Below are 22101 nucleotides of genomic sequence, written 5' to 3'. Positions count from 1 at the left end.
CTTCATTGAATACAGTATGGTTTACTTCATTGATACAGTATTGGTTTACTTCATTGATACAGTATGTTTTACTTCATTGATACAGCAGGGTTTACCTCATTGATACAGTATGGTTCACTTCATTGATACAGCAGAGTTTACTTCATTGATACAGTATGGTTTACTTCATTGAACAGTATTGGTTTACTTCATTGATACAGTATGGGTTTACTTCATTGATACAGCATGGTTTACTTCATTGATACAGTATGGTTTACTCATTGATACAGCAGGGGTTTACTTCATTGATACAGCATGGTTTACTTCATTGTACAGTATGGTTTACTTCATTGATACAGCAGGGTTTACTTCATTGATACAGCAGGGTTTACTTCATTGATACAGTATGTTTACTTCTTGATACAGTATGGTTTACTTCTGGATACAGTATGGTTTACTTCATTGATAACAGTATGGTTACTTCATTGATACAGTAGGGTTTTACTTCATTGATACAGTAGTTTTACTTCATTGATACAGCAGGGGTTTACTTCATTGAACAGTATGGTTTTACTTCATTGATACAGTATGGTTTACTTCATTGATACAGCAGGGTTTACTTCATTGATACAGTATGGTTTACTTCATTGATACATTATGGTTTACTTCATTGATACATGATGTTTTACTTTCATTAATACAGCAGGTTTACTTCTTGATACAGTATGGTTTACTTCATTGATACAGTAGGTTTTACTTCATTGATACAGTATGGTTTACTTCATTGATACAGCAGGGTTTACCTCATTGATACAGTATGGTTTACTTCATTGATACAGCAGGTTTACTTCATTGATACAGTATGGTTTACTTCATTGATACATATGTTTACTTCATTGATACAGTATGGTTTACTTCATTAATACAGCAGGGTTTCATTCATTATACAGTATGGTTTACTTCTTGATACAGTAGGGTTTACTTCATTGATACAGTATGGTTTACTTCATTGATACAGCAGGGTTTACCTCCATTGATACAGTATGGTTTACTTCATTGATACAGCAGGTTTACTTCATTGATACAGTATGGTTTACTTCATTGGTACAGTATGGTTTACTTCATTGATACAGCAGGGTTTACTTCATTGATACAGCAGGGTTTACTTCATTGATACAGTATGGTTTACTTCCTTGATACAGTATGGTTTACTTTTTTGATACAGTATGGTTTACTTCATTGATACAGTATGTTTACTTCATTGATACAGTAGGGTTTACTTCATTGATACAGTAGGTTTACTTCATTGATACAGCAGGGGTTACTTCATTGATACAGTATGGTTTACTTCATTGATACAGTATGGTTTACTTCATTGATACAGCAGGGTTTACTTCATTGATACAGTATGGTTTCTTCATTGATACAGTATGGTTTACTTCATTGATACAGTATGGTTTACTTCATTATATACAGCAGGGTTTACTTCATTGATACAGTATGGTTTACTTCATTGATACAGTAGGGTTTACTTCATTGTACAGTATGGTTTACTTCATTGATACAGCAGGGTTTACTCATTGATACAGTATGGTTTACTTCATTGATACAGCGGGTTTACTTCTGATACAGTATGTTTTACTTCATTGATCAGTATTGTTTACTCATTGATACAGTATGGTTTACTTCATTATACAGCAGGGTTTCTTCATTGATACAGTATGGTTCTTATTCATTGATACAGAGGGTTTACTTCATTGATACAGTATGGTTTACTTCATTGATACAGCAGGGTTTACTCATTGATACAGTATGGTTTACTTCATTGATACAGCAGGTTTACTTCATTGATACAGTATGGTTTACTTCATTGATACAGCAGGGTTTACTTCATTGATACGTATGGTTTACTTCATTGATACAGCAGGGTTTACCTCATTGATACAGTATGGTTTACTTCATTGATACAGCAGGGTTTACTTCATTGATACATTATGGTTTTACTTTCATTGATACAGTATGGTTTACTTCATTGATACAGTATGGTTTACTTCATTGATACAGTATGGTTTACTTCATTGATACAGTATGGTTTACTTCATTGATACAGTATGGTTTACTTCATGATACAGTATGGTTTACTTCATTGATACACAGGGTTTACTTCATTGATACAGTATGGTTTACTTCATTGATACAGTATGGTTTACTTCATTGATACAGCAGGGTTTACTTCATTGATACAGCAGGGTTTACTTCATTGAAACAGTAGGTTTACTTCATTGATACAGTATGGTTTACTTCATTGATACAGCAGGGTTTACTTCATTGATACAGTATGGTTTACTTCATTGATAAGTATGGTTTACTTCATTGATACAGTATGGTTTACTTCATTGATACAGCAGGGTTTACTTCATTGATACAGCATGGTTTACTTCATTGATACAGCTGGTTTACTTCATTGATACAGTAGGGTTTACTTCATTGATACAGTATGGTTTACTTCATTGATACAGTATGTTTACTTCATTGTACAGCATGGTTTACTTCATTGATACAGCAGGTTTACTTCATTGATACAGTATGGTTTACTGCATTGATACTGCAGGTTTACTTCATTGATACAGTATGGTTTACTTCATTGATACAGTATGGTTTACTTCATTGATACAGTATGTTTTACTTCATTGATACAGTATGGTTTTACTTCATTGATACAGTATGGTTTACTTCATTGATACAGTCAGGGTTTACCCATTGATACAGTATGGTTTCACTTTCATTGATACAGCAGAGTTTACTTCATTGATACAGTATGGTTTACTTCATTGATACAGTATGGTTACTTCATTGATACAGTATGGGTTACTTCATTGATACGGCATGGTTTACTTCATTGATACAGTATGGTTTACTTCATTGATACAGCGGGGTTTACTTCATTGATACAGCATGTTTACTTCATTGGTACAGTATGGTTTACTTCTTTGTACAGCAGGGTTTACTTCATTGATACAGCAGGGGTTTACTTCATTGATACAGTATGTTTACTTCTTGATACAGTATGGTTTACTTCCTTGATACAGTATGGTTTACTTCATTGATACAGTATGGTTTACTTCATTGATACGTGGTTTACTTCATTGATACAGAGGGTTTACTTCATTGATACAGCAGGGTTACTTCATTGATACAGTAGGTGGTTTACTTCATTGATACAGTATGGTTTACTTCTTGTACAGCAGGGTTTCTTCATTGATACAGTATGGTTTACTTCATTGATACAGTATGGTTTACTTCATTGATACAGTATGGTTTACTTCATAATACAGAGGTTTACTTCATTGATACAGTATGGTTTACTTCATTGATACAGTAGGGTTTACTTCATTGATACAGTATGGTTTACTTCATTGATACAGCAGGGTTTACCTCATTGATACAGTATGGTTTACTTCATTGATACAGCAGGGTTTACTTCATTGATACAGTATGGTTTACTTCATTGATACAGTATGGTTTACTTCATTGATACATTAGTTCTTCATTAATACAGCAGGGTTTACTTCATTGATACAGTATGGTTTACTTCATTGATACAGTAGGTTTACTTCATTGATACAGTATGGTTTTACTTCATTGATACAGCAGGGTTTACCTCATTGATACAGTATGGTTTACTTCATTGATACAGGCAGGGTTTACTTCATTGATACAGTATGGTTTACTTCATTGATACAGCAGGGTTTACTTATTGATACAATGGTTTACTTCATTGATACAGAGGTTTACTTCATTGATACAGTAGGTTTACTTCATTGATACAGCAGGGTTTACTTCATTGATACAGTATGGTTTACTTCATTGATACAGTATGGTTTACTTCATTGATACAGTATGGTTTACTTCATTGATACAGTAATATGGTTTACTTCATTGATACAGTATGGTTTACTTCATTGTACGATGTTTTACTTCATTGAAGACAGTATGGTTTACTTCATTGATACAGCATGTTTACTTCATTGATACAGTATGGTTTACTTTTCATGATACAGTATGGTTTACTTCATTGATACAGCATGGTTTACTTCATTGAAACCTAGGAGTCCCTCAATGTTCCATGTAAATATTGTAGATTTTACAGGTCTTATCTCCATTTCATTTGAAACAAGTGGTTGCATTGAACTGTCAACATTTTGGCAGCTTTCATATATTTGGTTCTGATTGATCAAAGACTTGCAAATATTTTTTAAATTGAGCTTGGAAGCCCATTGTTTAAAGAAACTATTTTTAGACTCAAACCACATACACATATGTCTAACCATTGGACCCAATGACTTTATCTGGGATGGCAAATGTATCATATAATGCTGTTTAGGTGTAACATTGTGGTCTGGAAAAAGCTCCTTCCAATGCTTCAAATGAGTTTCAATGAGTAACTTCAACCTAGACACAGTTGCAATGGAAAGAACAGGAGCAAATACTATCTGTACCATCTCTATCAGATCAATTATCAGTCACAATGGAAAGAACAGGCTCAAATACTATCTGTACCATCTCTATCAGCTCAATTATCAGTCACAATGGAAAGAACAGGCTCAAATACTATCTGTACCAACTCTATCAGCTCAGTTATCAGTCGTATATATGCACTGACTTCCAAACTCTCCAAAACAAATGGCAATATCCTTATCAGGACAAGCATCTGCCCGGATGACTGTTTTAGTTTACCATCACTTGACGTTAATGTACTAACAGAAATTGGGGAGGGCCGATCTCTAACATCTAGAGGGGAATAAGAGAAACAGAGAACAGCAGAATTCACTGAGTCCAGATCAATCTGTCCTGACACAACAAGATGATTCTAAACACATGTGATTTCCAATGGGGCTTTGCCCTCCAGAATTACATGCATAAGGTCTTGTGGAGTTTGTTGTATGATACCAAAGGCTGGGAATTCAACTAACTTGCTCCTTCTATTGATCCCATATGTTGTTCTCAGGCTGTTGTGAAGCAAGTCAGTCTGTGCCTTTTCTATTTCATCACACTGTCTGACATGCTTCTCCAATGTCCTTTTAGTATATGCTTCCTCATTGAAGTGTGTCTGCACTTCCTGCTTCCTCATTGCAGTGTGACTGCATGCCCTCAAGAGAACACTCAGTGTCTGCACTTCCTGTATCCTCATTGAAGAGTGACTGCATGTCCTCAAGAGAACACTGTGTCTGCACTTCCTGTATCCTCATTGAAGTGTGTCTGCATGTCCTCAAGAGAACACTCAGTGTCTGCACTTCCTGTATCCTCATTGAAGAGTGTCTGCATGTCCTCAAGAGAACACTCAGTGTCTGCACTTCCTGCTTCCTCATTGAAGAGTGTCTGCATGTCCTCAAGAGAACACTGTGTCTGCACTTCCTGTATCCTCATTGAAGAGTGTCTGCATGTCCTCAAGAGAACACTCAGTGTCTGCACTTCCTGCTTCCTCATTGAAGAGTGTCTGCATGTCCTCAACAGAACACTCAGTGTCTGCACTTCCTGCTTCCTCATTGAAGAGTGTCTGCATGTCCTCAAGAGAACACTCAGTGTCTGCACTTCCTGCTTCCTCATTGAAGAGTGTCTGCATGTCCTCAAGAGAACACTCAGTGTCTGCACTTCCTGCTTCCTCATTGAAGTGTGTCTGCATGTCCTCAAGAGAACACTCAGTGTCTGCACTTCCTGTATCCTCATTGAAGAGTGTCTGCATGTCCTCAAGAGAACACTCAGTGTCTGCACTTCCTGCTTCCTCATTGAAGAGTGTCTGCATGTCCTCAAGAGAACACTCAGTGTCTGCACTTCCTGTATCCTCATTGAAGAGTGTCTGCATGTCCTCAAGAGAACACTCAGTGTCTGCACTTCCTGTATCCTCATTGAAGAGTGTCTGCATGTCCTCAAGAGAACACTCAGTGTCTGCACTTCCTGTAGGCAAAGCCCACCCCTCTGAGCCCTGCTAGTTCATGTTGTGTCAGGACGTCTCCACAGAGAGACCATGGCATCATATATCCTTTTCTCTCCGTTAATAGTTAGCCTTTTAACCCCACTGTACAATGCATCCATGTCTTCCTTGATTCTATTCTAAATGAAATCTCCACCAGATTGAGGGAGGTCAGCTGATCTAGCCATGGCAGGTAGCCTGATAGCAGCCAGTTATGACCTGTATTTTGGATGTATATTTCCTAGGGTTTAGTACACCATTAACAACTTGTTTTTTGATGCAAAGGATCCTAGTGGATTACAGATCTCTATTTCATCCGTGTACAGAACAATCTGCCTTTGGTTTCTCTGAAAATAAATGTGATTTTAGAAGAGCAACATCAACAATGTCATGAAAACAATATGGGGTCCCTTTTCTGCACATCTGGGGTCCCTTTTCAACCAGACTAAATCCTTGGGTGTGATAAGAACTGCTCTAGACTGTTGACTAATGGTACATAATAAAGTAAGATTTTATCTTTGATGAAAATGTATTTTGATCCTCCACATTTGATCCTGCATCTGGTTCGATCGATGTGAATTTCCTCTGAGTCCAAACAGCTAATCTGCTTCTTACTACAAACAGCTAATCTGCTTCTTAATACAAACAGCTAATCTGCTTCTTACTACAAACAGCTAATCTGCTTCTTACTACAAACAGCTAATCTGCTTCTTAATACAAACAGCTAATCTGTTTCTTACTACAAACAGCCAATCTGCTTCTTACTACAAACAGCTAATCTGCTTCTTACTACAAACAGCCAATCTGCTTCTTAATACAAACAGCTAATCTGCTTCTTACTACAAACAGCCAATCTGCTTCTTAATACAAACAGCTAATCTGCTTCTTACTACAAACAGCTAATCTGCTTCTTACTACAAACAGCTAATCTGCTTCTTACTACAAACAGCTAATCTGCTTCTTAATACAAACAGCTAATCTGCTTCTTAATACAAACAGCTAATCTGCTTCTTACTACAAACAGCTAATCTGCTTCTTACTACAAACAGCTAATCTGCTTCTTACTACAAACAGCTAATCTGCTTCTTACTACAAACAGCTAATCTGCTTCTTACTACAAACAGCTAATCTGCTTCTTACTACAAACAGCTAATCTGCACCTTACTACAAACAGCTAATCTGCTTCTTACTAACACTGTCCTGTCTAAATGGTGTTGCAACACCAGCAAAAGGCCCAATGAAATTGTCAAATGTATCCATTGCATCTTTTCCAAGTTGACCTGACGTGCTTCCTGAATGCTTCTTTAGCACCGCTTCAATCTGCTTCCTGAGGTTGTCCAACAGTGATGATTGATACTGCTGTACCCCAGCAACACTGTCATTCACACCTCAGAGAGAGAGAGAGAGGTGGGGATGTCATTCACACCTCAGAGAGAGAGAGAGAGAGAGAGGTGGGGATGTCATTCACACCTCAGAGAGAGAGAGAGAGAGATGGGGATGTCATTCACACCTCAGAGAGAGAGAGAGAGAGAGAGGTGGGGATGTCATTCACACCTCAGAGAGAGAGAGAGAGAGGTGGGGATGTCATTCACACCTCAGAGAGAGAGAGAGAGAGGTGGGGATGTCATTCACACCTCAGAGAGAGAGAGAGAGGTGGGGATGTCATTCACACCTCAGAGAGAGAGAGAGAGAGAGAGAGAGAGGTGGGGATGTCATTCACACCTCAGAGAGAGAGAGAGAGAGAGGTGGGGATGTCATTCACACCTCAGAGAGAGAGAGAGAGAGAGGTGGGGATGTCATTCACACCTCAGAGAGAGAGAGAGAGAGGGGGGGATGTCATTCACACCTCAGAGAGAGAGAGAGAGAGAGGTGGGGATGTCATTCACACCTCAGAGAGAGAGAGAGAGGTGGGGATGTCATTCACACCTCAGAGAAAGAGAGAGAGGTGGGGATGTCATTCACACCTCAGAGAGAGAGAGAGAGAGAGGGGATGTCATTCACACCTCAGAGAGAGAGAGAGAGAGGTGGGGATGTCATTCACACCTCAGAGAGAGAGAGAGAGAGGTGGGGATGTCATTCACACCTCAGAGAGAGAGAGAGAGAGGTGGGGATGTCATTCACACCTCAGAGAGAGAGAGGTGGGGATGTCATTCACACCTCAGAGAGAGAGAGGTGGGGATGTCATTCACACCTCAGAGAGAGAGAGAGAGAGAGAGGTGGGGATGTCATTCACACCTCAGAGAGAGAGAGAGAGAGAGGGGATGTCATTCACACCTCAGAGAGAGAGAGAGAGAGGTGGGGATGTCATTCACACCTCAGAGAGAGAGAGAGAGAGAGGTGGGGATGTCATTCACACCTCAGAGAGAGAGAGAGAGAGAGGGGATGTCATTCACACCTCAGAGAGAGAGAGAGAGAGGTGGGGATGTCATTCACACCTCAGAGAGAGAGAGAGAGGTGGGGATGTCATTCACACCTCAGAGAGAGAGAGAGAGAGAGAGAGAGAGGTGGGGATGTCATTCACACCTCAGAGAGAGAGAGAGAGAGAGGTGGGGATGTCATTCACACCTCAGAGAGAGAGAGAGAGAGAGGTGGGGATGTCATTCACACCTCAGAGAGAGAGAGAGAGAGAGGTGGGGATGTCATCAATCATGGAGGTTGGACCACACCATCATGGATACCACTGATATTCAGATGTTCTGATGACATATTCATTAACATAAGGACATAAGGGATCAACAATAGTGAGGTGGACAACCGAGCAGTGAGAATGAACTCCACCATCACTGAACCACTACAGATGGACAACCGAGCAGTGAGACTGAACTCCACCATCACTGAACCACTACAGGTGGACAACCGAGCAGTGAGACTGAACTCCACCATCACTGAACCACTACAGAATGCTCTGCATAATGCAACTAACCAAATGTTCTGCTCTGCTCAGAAAAAGCATCGTACCTGTGAGAGACGATGCTTGGCTCTGGCATTTATCACAAAAGCAGTGGCATGTGTTATCAAATCCTAAAAATGTTTTGACATTGAATGTGGTATCCTGACATATACAGGCTGGACATTACTAGTTCATGACAAGTGTAATGTTTTATGAGGGAGAGAGAGAGCAGAGAGTTCAGAGAGAGAGAGTAGACCGAGAGAGAGAACAGAGAGGGCAGAGAGAGAGAGTAGACAGAGAGAGAGAACAGAGAGGGCAGAGAGAGAGAGTAGACAGAGAGAGAGAACAGTGAGGGCAGAGAGAGAGCAGAGAAAGAGTAGAGAGAGAGCAGAGAGAGAGAGCAGAGAGAGCAGAGAGAGAGAGAGATGAGAGGGCAGAGAGAGAGAGAGAGAACAGAGAGGGCAGAGAGAGAGCAGAGAGAGAGAGCAGAGAGAGAGAGAGAAGAGAGCAGAGGGAGAGAGAGAGCAGAGAGAGAGCAGAGAGCAGGCTGAGAAAGCAAAGAGAGAGTGAGAGAGCATAGAGTGAGAGAGCAGAGAGAGCAGAGAGGGCAGAGAGAGAGAAAGCAGAGCGAGAGAGCAGAGAGCAGGCTGAGAGAGCAGGCTGAGAGAGCAGAGAGAGCGGAGAGCAGAGAGAGAGCAGAGAAAAGAGAGAGCAGCAGAGCAGAGAGCATGGAGAGCAGAGAACAGAGAGAGAGCAGGCTGAGAGAGAAGAGAGAGCAGGCTGAGAGAGCAGAGAGAGGGAGAGAGCACAGAGAGAGAGATAGAGCAGAGAGAAGAGAGAGAGCAGAGAGCAGAGAAAAGAGAGAGAGCAGCAGAGCAGAGAAAAGAGAGAACAGAGCAGATAACAGAGAGAGAGAGAGAGCAGAGAACAGAGAGAAGAGAGAGAGAGCAGAGAACGAGAGCAGAAATAGAGATAGCAGAGAGAGCAGAGAAAAGAGAAAGAGCAGCAGAGCAGAGAGACCAGAGAGAGAGCAGAGAGAGAGAGAGAGCAGAGAGAGAGCAGAGAGAGCAGAGGGAGAAAGAGAGAGAAGAGAGGGAGAGAGAGCAGAGAGGGAGAGAGAACAGAGAGAGCAGAGAGAGAGCGGAGAGTAGAGAGAGAGCAGAGAGAGAGCGAGTAGAAAGCAGGCTGAGAAAGCAAAGAGAGAGTGAGAGAGCAGAGAGTGAGAGAGCAGAGAGGGCAGAGAGAGCAGAGAGAGAGCAGAGAGAGAGAGAGAGCAGAAAGCAGGCTGAGAAAGCAAAGAGAGAGTGAGAGAGCAGAGAGAGAGAGAACAGAGAGAGAGCAGAGAGTAGAGGGGTAGCAGAAAAAAGAGAGTGCAGCAGAGCAGAGAGAGCAGAGGGAGAGAGAGATCAGAGAACAGAGAGAGTGCAGAGAGCAGAGAGAGCAGAGGGAGAGAGAAGAGTGGGAGAGAGAGCAGAGGGCAGAGAGCAGAGAGGGCAGAGAGGGCAGACAGAGAGAGAGCAGAGCGAGAGGGCAGAGAGCAGAGAACAGAGAGAGCAGAGAGAGAGCAGAGAGCAGGCTGAGAAAGCAAAGAGAGAGTGAGAGAGCAGAGGGAGAGCAGAGAAAAGAGAGCAGCAGAGCAGAGAGCAGAGAGCAGGCTGAGAGAGAAGAGAGAGAGCAGGCTGAGAGAGGAGACAAGAGAGAGCAGAGAGAGAGAGCAGAGAGAGAGAGATAGAGCAGAGAGAAGAGAGAGATCAGAGAGAGCAGAGAAAAGAGAGCAGCAGAGCAGAGAGAAGAGAGCAGAGAGAGAGAGAGCAGAGTGAGTGAGAGAGCAGAGAACAGAGAGAAGAGAGAGAGCAGAGGGGGAGAGAGCAGAGAGAGAGAACAGAGAACGAGAGCAGAGAGAGAGCAAAGAAAAGAGAGAGCAGCAGAGCAGAGAGAGCAGAGAGAGAGCAGAGAGCAGAGGGAGAGAGAGAGCAGAGAGAGCAGAGAGAGAGAGCAGAAAGAGAGAGAGAGCAGAGAGGGAGAGAGAGCAGAGAGCAGAGAGAGAGCAGAGAGGGAGAGAGAGCAGAAAGAGAGAGAGAGTAGAGAGAGGGAGAGAGCAGAGAGAGAGAGAAGAGAGAGGGCAGAGAGCAGAGAGGGAGAGAGAGAGCAGAGAGAGCAGAAAGGGAGAGAGAAGAGAGAGGGGAAGAGCAGAGAGGGAGAGAGAAGAGCAGAGAGGGATGGAGAGAGCATAGAATAGAGACAGCAGAGCAGAGAGCAAAGCGAGCAGAGAACAGAGAGAGAGAACAGAGAGAGAGCAGAAAGAGAGAGAGAGCAGAGAGATAGAGAGCAGAGAACAGGGAGAGCAGAAGGTGAGAGAGAGCAGAGAGAGAGAGCAGAGAACAAGAGCAGAAAGAGAGAGCTCAGAGAGAGCAGAGAGAGAGCAGAGAGAGAAAGAGCAGAGAACAAGAGCAGAAAGAGAGAGATCAGAGAGAGCAGAGAGAACAGAGAGAGAGCAGAGAGCAGAGAGAGAACGCAGAGAGCAGAAAGAGCGAGAGAGTAGAGAAAGAGAGGGAGAGAGTAGAGAAAGAGAGAGCGAGCAGAAAGCAGGATGAGAGAGCAGAGAGAGAGAGCAGAGAGCAGAGAGAGAGAGCAGCGAGAGAGCAGAGAGAGAGAGCAGAGAGTAGGCTGAGAGTGCGGAGAGAGAGAATAGAGAGAGCAGAGTGAGAGAGAGAGAGAGCAGAGAGAGAGCGGAGAGTAGAGAGAGAGCAGAGAGAGAGCGAGAGCAGAAAGCAGGCTGAGAAAGCAAAGAGAGATTGAGAGAGCAGAGAGAGAGCGGAGAGGGCAGAGCGAGAGCAGAGAAAAGACAGAGCAGCAGAGCAGAGAGCAGAGAGTGAGAGAGCAGAGAGAGAGAGAACAGAGAGAGAGAGCAGAGTGAGAGAGCAGAGCGGGAGAGAGAGCAGGGGGAGAGAGAGAGCAGAGAGAACAGAGGGGGCAGAGAGAGAGAGAGCAGAGAGTTCAGAGAGAGAGAGCAGAGTGAGAGAGAGAGAACAGCGAGGGCAGAGAGAGAGAGCAGAGAGTTCAGAGAGAGAGTAGAGAGTAACCCTGCATCACAACACTCTTATTGTACAAATTGTACAATTTGTTTAATTCAATTTTACATATTTCTATTTAATTGTTTTGTATTTCATTTCATATTAGTTTCATGTTTCAACCAGTCGCAGGTTAACGTCAACCTGACAGAGGAAACGTAACATCAATAACCAAACTGTTTTCACAATTAACATGCTTTTCTTGTTTCAAGTATGTTTTATTATGAAAAGTACAATATATCCTTGTATACTTGTACAACTATGGAGCGTATGTCCATATATAATTATACAATTTGTTATTCAACATAAAGACAACAAATGATCACATTGGTATTTTAACGGTGTTATTGTCACAATTATAGGAAGACACACATGTGTGTGTGTGTGTGTGTGTGTGTATGTGTGTGTGTTTGTCCAGTGTGTGTGGGTGTGTGTGTGTGTCAAGTGTGTGTGTGCGTGTGTGTGTCCAGTGTGTGTGTGCGTGTGTCCAGTGTGTGTGTGTGAGTGTCCAGTGTGTCTGTGTGTGTGTCCAGTGTGTGTGTGTGTGTCCAGTGTGTGTGTGTGTGTCCAGTGTGAGTGTGTCCAGTGTGTGTGTGTGTGTGTGTGTCCAGTGTGTGTGTGTGTGTGTGTGTCCAGTGTGTGTGTGTGTGTGTCCAGTGTGTGTGTGTGTGTGTGTGTGTGTGTGTGTGTGTGTGTGTGTGTTTGGCCAGTGTGAGTGTGTGTGTCCAGTGTGTGTGTGTGTGTGTGTGTCCAGTGTGTGTGTGTCCAGTATGTGTGTGTTTTTGTCGAGTGTGTGTGTGTCCAGTGTGTGTGTGTGTGTGTGTGTGTCCAGTGTGTGTGTGTCCAGTATGTGTGTGTTTTTGTGTGTGTGTCCAGTGTGTGTTTGTCCAGTGTGTGTGTGTGTGTGTGTGTGTCAAGTGTGTGTGTGTGTGTCCAGTGTGTCTGTGTGTGTGTCCAGTGTGTCTGTGTGTGTGTCCAGTGTGAGTGTGTGTGTGTCCAGTGTGAGTGTGTGTGTCCAGTGTGAGTGTGTGTGTCCAGTGTGAGTGTGTGTGTCCAGTGTGAGTGTGTGTCCAGTGTGAGTGTGTGTGTGTGTGTGTGTGTGTGTGTGTGTGTGTGTGTGTGTGTGTGTGTGTGTGTGTGTGTGTGTGTGTGTGTGTCATGTTGTTATTTACAGGGACACTGAGGAGTCAACATCAACCCTAAACCCTGGATAGAGGGGCTCAGTGAATGTGGAGGTGAATGTGATCAGGTGGGTCAGTGTGTCAGAGGAGGCTCTATAGAAGGACAGAGTGCCGGCTGGCCAGTCCAGATACACTCCTACTCTGTGGGAGCTGGAGGAGGGGACGTCTATGGTAGTGAGATTATTATTGTGCCAGGCAGTGTAACGGTTGTCAGAGCAGAACAGACTCCAGGACTTGTCATTACATCCAAGACAACAGTCATTAACCCCTTCCTCTCCTGCTGATTCCTTTATATGCCACTCCTATACCAGCCCCTCTCCCACTCCACTCTACCTCTCCTCCCCAACTCCACTCTACCTCCCAGTAACAGCGCCCAGTCAGACCCTCTCTACACAGCACCTGTCTCCAGTCCTCAAATCTCTCTGGGTGATCAGGATACGGCTGCTTCTCTCTCCTCCATGTCACCTTTCTGTTCTCCTCAGACAGAGAGAGGAGTCTGTTTACTGTGTCTGGGTCCAGTGTGAGATCACATGCATCTGATGGATGAAACCAGACACAATATTAGAAATCATCATCATTCACATTAGAATGTTAAATCACTTTTCACTAATTCATTTAATGTAGACGTTTCTAGGTATCAAAAGGAGAAGTTAAGGTAACTTGAGACGTGTTGAATGATCATATGTTATACTGTATGGTAATAATATAAAACACACTTATTCCCATTAATTACACACACACACACACACACACATACACACACACACACCACACACACACACACACACATTGTCAAAGCAACTCTTTGTAAACGTTGGTGTCCCTGATTTCTGCTTCTGTAGAACTACAGCTGATATTTAATATGACCAAGTAAGTAATGATGGTGGTCTTTGACTTTGACTTAACTTGAATTAAGACTTATTCTTAGTCATATTCTTCACAGCAGTCAACACTCACATTTTCTAAGCCCAGGTTTCATTGTGTTCTCTCCACCATGTTCCACACTGTAGCGGTAAGCAGAAGAACAGACAGTCATTGAGGGATACACCTGAACTCTCTCACTTACTCACACACACACACACACACACACACTGGACAGACTGGACACATGCACGGACACACACTGGACAAACGCGCAAGAACACACACACACACAGGACACACACACACTCACACACATTGATACACAAACACACATACACTGACACACATACACTGACACACATACACTAAAACACACACACACACAGTCAGCATATAACTTTGTCCAAGTGTTGGTCAGAATGTTTGTCTTAACTAGCCTGATAAGTCAAACATGTCTGATATGAACATGGACATAAACCCTCTACATACTTGAGTTTCTCCAGTCTGCAGTGTGGATCCTCCAGTCCAGCAGAGAGCAGTCTGACTCCTGAGTCTCCTGGGTGATTGTAGCTCAGGTCCAGCTCTCTCAGGTGTGAGGGGTTTGACCTCAGAGCTGAGACCAGAGAAGCACAGCCTTCCTCTGTGACTAGACAGCCTGACAGCCTGCAAAGAGTAAAATCATATTAAAATCACACTGATATTCTTTGGTGGTGAAAATAGTGGCAGTATATTTATTCAACATATTCAGATACATCAGTGTCCTGAAACCTGCCATATCTATTATTAAATTAATGTACAATTATTAGAAATGACAAATTATCAAATATTGCCTGCAAAGAGAAGCATGTATAGTACAAATATTTGAGTAGATTGATATTTGAGTAGATTGACTGATATTTTAAATGTGGCTCTATACTCCAGCATTATATATCTGTATATATCCCTGTGTTTCCCTGGTGTATATATCCCCGTGCTTCCCTGGTGTATATATCCCCGTGTTTCCCTGGTGTATATATCCCTGTGTTTCCCTGGTGTATATATCCCTGTGTTTCCCTGGTGTATATATCCCTGTGTTTCCCTGGTGTATATATCCCTGTGTTTCCCTGGTGTATTTATCCCTGTGTTTCCCTGGTGTATATATCCCCGTGTTTCCCTGGTGTATATATCCCCGTGTTTCCCTGGTGTATATATCCCCGTGTTTCCCTGGTGTATATATCCCTGTGTTTCCCTGGTGTATATATCCCCGTGTTTCCCTGGTGTATATATCCCCGTGTTTCCCTGGTGTATATATCCCCGTGTTTCCCTGGTGTATATATCCCCGTGTTTCCCTGGTGTATATATCCCCGTGTTTCCCTGGTGTATATATCCCCGTGTTTCCCTGGTGTATATATCCCCGTGTTTCCCTGGTGTATATATCCCCGTGTTTCCCTGGTGTATATATCCCCGTGTTTCCCTGGTGTATATATCCCCGTGTTTCCCTGGTGTATATATCCCCGTGTTTCCTTGGTGTATATATCCCTGTGTTTCCCTGGTGTATATATCCCTGTGTTTCCCTGGTGTATATATCCCTGTGTTTCCCTGGTGTATTTATCCCTGTGTTTCCCTGGTGTATATATCCCTGTGTTTCCCTGGTGTATATATCCCTGTGTTTCCTGTTTCTCTGTACCAGTTCGTCTTGTATGTTTATCAAGTCAACCAGCGTTTTTCCCTTCTCCTGCTTCTATTCTTTTTTGATAGTCCTCCCGGTTTTTGTCCCTTTCCTGATTTCTCGACTCGAGCCTCTCTGACCATTCTGCCTGTCCTGACCTCTAGCCTGCCTGACCATTCTGCCTGTCCTGACCTCTAGCCTGCCTGACCATTCTGCCTGTCCTGACCTCTAGCCTGCCTGACCATTCTGCTTGTCATGACCTCTAGCCTGCCTGACCATTCTGCCTGTCCTGACCTCTAGTCTGCCTGACCATTCTGCCTGTCCTGACCTCTAGCCTGCCTGACCATTCTGTCTGGCCTGACCTCTAGCCTGCCTGCCAAACTGTACCTTCTGGACTCTGATCTGGTTATGACCTTTTGCCTGTCCACGACCATTCTCTTGCCTTCCCCTTTTAGTATATTAATAAATATCAAAGACTCTAACCATCTGCCTCCCGTGCCATCTGGGTCTCGCCTTGTGCCTTAAACCACACTGCTATTCTTTGAGGGTTTCACCTTTTATTTGAGAGTAGTTTAATACATGCCTGTTTCACCATTTAGAAAAATAAAACATGCTAACCTCTCACCTTTAACCTCAAATAAAAGGTGACATTTTGTCCTGTCACCTAATATGAAACATTCTATCTCAAATCCAAAATGCTGGAGCTTAGCACCAAATGTAAAACTGTAAGCTTCACTGTCCAAACACATATGGTGTGAACTAGGTGTGTCTGGTAAACACATGTGGATCTGGTGAACAGTTATCACTTGTTGACCAACTACAGGAATACTGACCTCAGAGTCTCCAGTTTACAGTGGGGATTCCCCAGTCCAGCAGAGAGCAGCTTCACTCCTGAATCCTTCAGGTCATTGTTACTCAGGTCCAGCTCTCTCAGGTGTGAGGGGTTTGACTCCAGAGCTGAGACCAGAGAAGCACAGCCTTCCTCAGTGACTCCACAGCCTGACAGCCTGACAAAGAGATCATCATGATTTCACAAACACACTGTTCATTTAACACCAGTAGAGTAGAAGGACAATGGCAGATGCATTTAGTTAATTCTCTCAAACAACAAATAGATTCATCTTCCGTCTCCTAGAAGTGTATGGTCATAATGTTATACTAATGTGAACATCAATGTACTGATTCAATATGTTATTCAATATAATGATCAATGAACCCTTTTGTAAGTGTGATTGATATGTGATAATGAACATAGAATATCCCGTTCATTAACTGTAACAACCCCAGCTTCCTGTGGTGAAACGACTGCTGTGCAAGGTATTGGGCAACAGTTTTTGTCCTGTGTGTGTGTGTGAGTCTGTTTGTGTGTGTGTGTGTGTGTCCAGTGTGTGTGTGTGTCTATTGTGTGTGTGTGTCTATTGTGTGTGTCCAGTCTGTGTTTGAGAGGACACACACACATACACTGGACACACTGGACACACACACACGCACACAGTCAGGATATAACTTTGTCCAAGTGGTGGTAAGAATGTTTGTCTTAACTAGCCTGATAAGTCAAACATGTCTGATATGAACATTGACATAAACCCTCTACATACTTGAGTTTCTCCAGTCTGCAGTGTGGATCCTCCAGTCCAGCAGAGAGCAGTCTGACTCCTGAGTCTCCTGGGTGATTGTAGCTCAGATCCAGCTCTCTCAGGTGTGAGGGGTTTGACTCCAGAACTGAGACCAGAGAAGCACAGCCTTCCTCTGTGACTAGACAGCCTGACAGCCTGCAAAGAGTCAAATCATATTAAAATCACACTGATATTCTTTGGTGGTGAAAATAGTGGCAGTATATTTTTTTTAACATATTCAGATACATCAGTGTCCTGAAACCTGTCTTATCTATTCATAAACGGATGTTTTATTATTAGAAATGACAAATTATTAAAGTATTGACTGCAGATAGAAAAATGTATAGTACAAATATTTGAGTAGACTGACCAGACCAGTTTAAAAAGCAGTATCAGTCAGAAGACAGACAGTGAGGTATCAGATTTAGATTGTATTGAGTAAACAGTCCACACCATATCTATTTTGACAGTGAAGAAAACATTTTAAATGTTGCTCTATACTCCAACATTTTGGATTTCAGATCAAATGTTTCATATGAGGTGACAGTATATAATGTCACCTTTTATTTGAGGATATTTTAATACATATCTGTTTCACCATTTAGAAAATAAAGCACTTTATGTATCTATTCCCCCCATACTTTGATAATTTGAAGAAGTCGTAAAAATTCTGATCAATTTACTTATAGTGTATTAAAGTAGTCAAATGTGTAGTATTTGGTTCCAAACTCATTGGTTGCATTCAACAAGTTAGTAGAATCACAGATATGGGACCAAATACTAAAAGTATGACTATTTTAATACAATATATGTGAATATGTCCAAATAATGAAGACTTCTTCAAATGGGAGAACTACAGTGCCTTGCAGAGGTATTCATCCCCCTTGGTGTTGTTCCTATTTTGTTTCATTACAACATGTCATTTAAATAGATTATATTTGGATTTCATGTAATGGACAAACACAAAATAGTCCAAATTGGTCAAGAGAAAAAATAATAATAATAACTTGATTAAAAACAGAAAAGTGGTGCGTTCATATGTATTCACCCCCTTTGCTATGAAGCCCCTAAATAAGATCTGGTGCAACCAATTACCTTCAGAAGTCACATTATTAGTTAAATAAAGTCCACCTGTGTGCAATCTAAGTGTGACATGATCTGTCACATGATCTCAGTATATATACACCTGTTCTGCAAGGCCCCAGAGTCTACAACTCCACTAAGCAAGGGACACCACCAAGCAAGCGGCACCATGAAGACCAAGGAGCTCTCCAAACAGGTCAGGGACAGAGTTGTGGAGAAGTACAGATCAGGGTTGGGTTATAAAAAAATATCTGAAACTTTGAAAATCCCACGGAGCACCATTAAATCCATTATTAAAAAATGGAAAGATAATGGCACCACAACAAACCTGCCAAGAGAAGGCCGCCCACCAAAACTCACGGACCAGGCAAGGAGGGCATTAATCAGAGAGGCAACAAAGAGACCAAAGATAACCCTGAAGGAGCTGCAAAGCTCCACAGCAGAGATTGGAGTATCTGTCCATTGGGCCACTTTAAGCCGTACACTCCACAGAGCTGGGCTTTACGGAAGTGTGTCCAGAAAAAATCCATTGCTTGAAGAAAAAAATAAGCAAACACATTTGGTGTTAACCAAAAGGCATGTGGGAGACTCCCCAAACATATGGAAGAAGGTACTCTGGTCAGATGAGACTAAAATTGAGCTTTATGGCCATCAAGGGAAACGCTATGTCTGGCACAGACCCAACACCTTTCATCACCCCGAGAACACCATCCCCACAGTGAAGCATGGTGGTGGCAGCATCATGCAGTGGGGATGTTTTTCATCGGCAGGGACTGGGAAACTGGTCAGAATTGAAGGAATGATGGATGGCGCTAAATACAGGGAAATTCTTGAGGGAAACCTGTTTCAGTCTTCCAGAGATTTTGAGACTGGGACGGAGGTTTAAGCTAAAGCAACACTCGAGTGGTTTAAAGGGAAAAATGTAAATGTCTTGTAATGGTCAAGTCAAAGCATAGACCTCAATCCAATTGAGAATCTGTGGAATGACTTTCAGATTGTGGTACACCAGCGGAGCCCATCCAACTTGAAGGAGCTGGAGCATTTTTGCCGTGAAAAATGGTCAAACATTCCAGTGGCTAAATGTACCAAGCTTATAGAGACAAACCCCAAGAGACTTGCAGCTGTAATTGCTGCAAAAGGTGGTTCTACAAAGTATTGACTTTGGGGGGTGAATAGTTATAAACAAGTTCTCTGTTCTTATTATTTATCGGTTGTTTAACAAGAAAACATATTTTGCATCTTCAAAGTGGTAGACATGTTGGGTAAATCAACTGATACAAACCCCCAAAATCTATTTTAATTACAGGTTGAAGGCAATTTTTGGGGGGAAAAATGCCAAGGGGGGTGAATACTTTTGCAAGCCACTGTACATACATAAAGTGCTTTCATTTCTAAAAGGTAAAACATATATGAATCCTCTCAAATAAAAGGTGACATTCTGTACTGTCACCTAATATGAAACATAAACAGATGTGGACCTGGTGAACAGTTATCACTTGTTGACCAACTACAGGAATACTGACCTCAGAGTCTCCAGTTTACAGTGGGGATTCCCCAGTCCAGCAGAGAGCAGCTTCACTCCTGAATCCTTCAGGTCATTGTTACTCAGATCCAGCTCTCTCAGGTGTGAGGGGTTTGACTCCAGAGCTGAGACCAGAGAAGCACAGCCTTCCTCTGTGACTCCACAGCCTGACAGCCTGACAAAGAGATCATCATGACTTCAAACACACTGTTCATTTAACACCAGTAGTGTAGAAGGACAATGGCAGATGCATTTAGTTAATTATCCCAAACAACATACAGATTCATCTTCTGTCTTCTAGAACTGTACGGTCATTTTGTTATACTAATGTAAACATCAATGCATTTATTCAATATGTTTTTCAACATAAAATTATATAAGGATTATGTACATTATTTTCTCTAAACTGGATAATGCTTCCTGATGATTAGTTCTTATATGTCATTTTATTTACTCACAGAACAGCTCTGGAGGCTTTGACCACTGGCAGCAGCCTCAGAAGACCTTCCTCTGATCTGGAGTATTTCTTCAGGTCAAACACATCCAGCTCCTTTTCTGAAGTCAGCAACACAAAGACCAGAGCTGACCACTGTGCAGGTGACAGTTCGTCTTCTGAGAGACTTCCTGATCTCAGGTATCTTTGGATCTCCTCCACTAGAGAATGGTCATTCAGTTCATTCAGACAGTGGAACAGATTGATGCTCTTCTCTGGAGAGGGATTCTCCCCGATCTTCTTCTTGATGTACTTGACTGTTTCTTCATGGCTCTGTGAGCTGCTTCTTGTCGTTGTCAGTAGACCTCGTAAGTGCTTCTGATTGGACTCCAGTGAGAGGCCCAGAAGGAAGCGGAGGAGAAGGTCCAGGTTTCCCGTCTCACTTTGTAAGGCTTTATCCACAGCACTCTTGTAGAAAGTAACTTCAGGCTCGTCGTTTGTTTGCAGTTTGTCCATTAGATTCTCATTGTTGTTGATGAATGAGAGGAACACATATACAGCAGCCAGAAACTCCTGAATGCTCAGATGAACAAAGCAGTACACCTTGTCCTGGTACAGCCCACATTCCTCTTTAAAGAGCTGTGTGCACAATCCTGAGTACACTGAGGCTTCATTGACATCAATGCCAGCCTCTTTCAGGTCTTCTTCATAGAAAATCAGATTGCCCTTCATAAGCTGCTGAAAAGCCAGTTTTCCCAGTGACAGAATGCTCTCTTGATTCCAGTGTGGACCTGTCTCTTCTTTCCCAAGATACTTTTCATTCTTCTGTTTGGTATGAAACTCCACAAGGTGTGTGTACATCTCAGTCAAAGTCTTGGGCATCTCTTCTCTCTTATGTTTCAACATGTGTTCAAGGACTGTTGCAGAAATCCAACAGAAGACTGGAATGTGGCACATGATGTGGAGGCTCCTTGATGTCTTTATGTGTGAGATGATTCTGCTGGCCAGGTCCTTATCCCTGAATCTCTTCCTGAAGTACTCCTCCTTCTGTGGGTCATTGAACCCTCGTACCTCTGTTACCTGGTCAACACACACTGAAGGGATCGTATTGGCTGCTGCAGGTCGGGTAGTTATCCAGAGGAGAGCAGAGGGAAGCAGATTTCCCTTGATGAGATTTGTCAGCAGAACATCCACGGAGGTTGACTCTGTGACGTCCCAACAGATCTTGTTATTCTTGAAGTCTAGGGGCAGTCGGCACTCATCCAGACCATCAAAGATGAACAGAACTTTGTACTTGTTGGAGATGGAGATTCCTGATTGTTTGGTTTCCATTGAGAAGTGATTGAGAAGCTCAATGAAAGTGTGTTTGTCCCCTTTCATCAAATTCAGCTCCCGAAAAGGGAAGGAAAATACAAATTGGACATCCTGATTTGCTTTTCCTTCAGCCCAATCCAGAATGAACTTCTGCACAGAGACTGTTTTTCCAATGCCAGCGACTCCCTTTGTCAGCACAGTTCTGATAGGTTTGTCTTGTCCAGTTAAGGGTTTGAAGATGTCGTTACATTTGATTGCAGTCTCTGGTCTTGCTTGTTTCCTGGTTGTTGTCTCAATCTGTCTCAGCTCATGTTCATTATTGACCTCTCCTGTTCCACCCTCTGTGATGTAGAGCTCTGTGTAGATCTTATTGAGAAGTGTTGGGTTTCCTTGTTTAGCGATCCCCTCAAATACACATTGAAACTTCTTCTTTAAATTAGATTTGAGTTCACGTTGGCAAATCACAGCAAGCTCATCTGAATCTAGAAATAACACAGACGGTATTAATATTATGTCTGTTTTAATGCCT

General features: G+C 42.5%; 1 protein-coding gene across 1 annotated transcript; it reads right to left on the bottom strand.

The window, feature by feature from the left end:
* Positions 1 to 14450: 14450 nt before the first annotated feature.
* LOC120044049 (NACHT, LRR and PYD domains-containing protein 12) lies at positions 14451 to 21257 on the bottom strand (the record flags this gene model as incomplete). Its single annotated transcript, XM_038988639.1, has 5 exons — positions 14451 to 14619; positions 16438 to 16611; positions 17203 to 17376; positions 19827 to 19978; positions 20382 to 21257. Coding segments are annotated over 5 exons (1545 nt in total), but the record flags the coding sequence as incomplete, so codon positions are not given.
* Positions 21258 to 22101: the final 844 nt, after the last annotated feature.

Source organism: Salvelinus namaycush, chromosome 3, assembly GCF_016432855.1.
Source record: "Salvelinus namaycush isolate Seneca chromosome 3, SaNama_1.0, whole genome shotgun sequence".
NCBI classification, from domain to species: Eukaryota; Metazoa; Chordata; class Actinopteri; order Salmoniformes; family Salmonidae; genus Salvelinus; species Salvelinus namaycush.
This window is presented reverse-complemented; position numbering and strand designations above follow the sequence as displayed.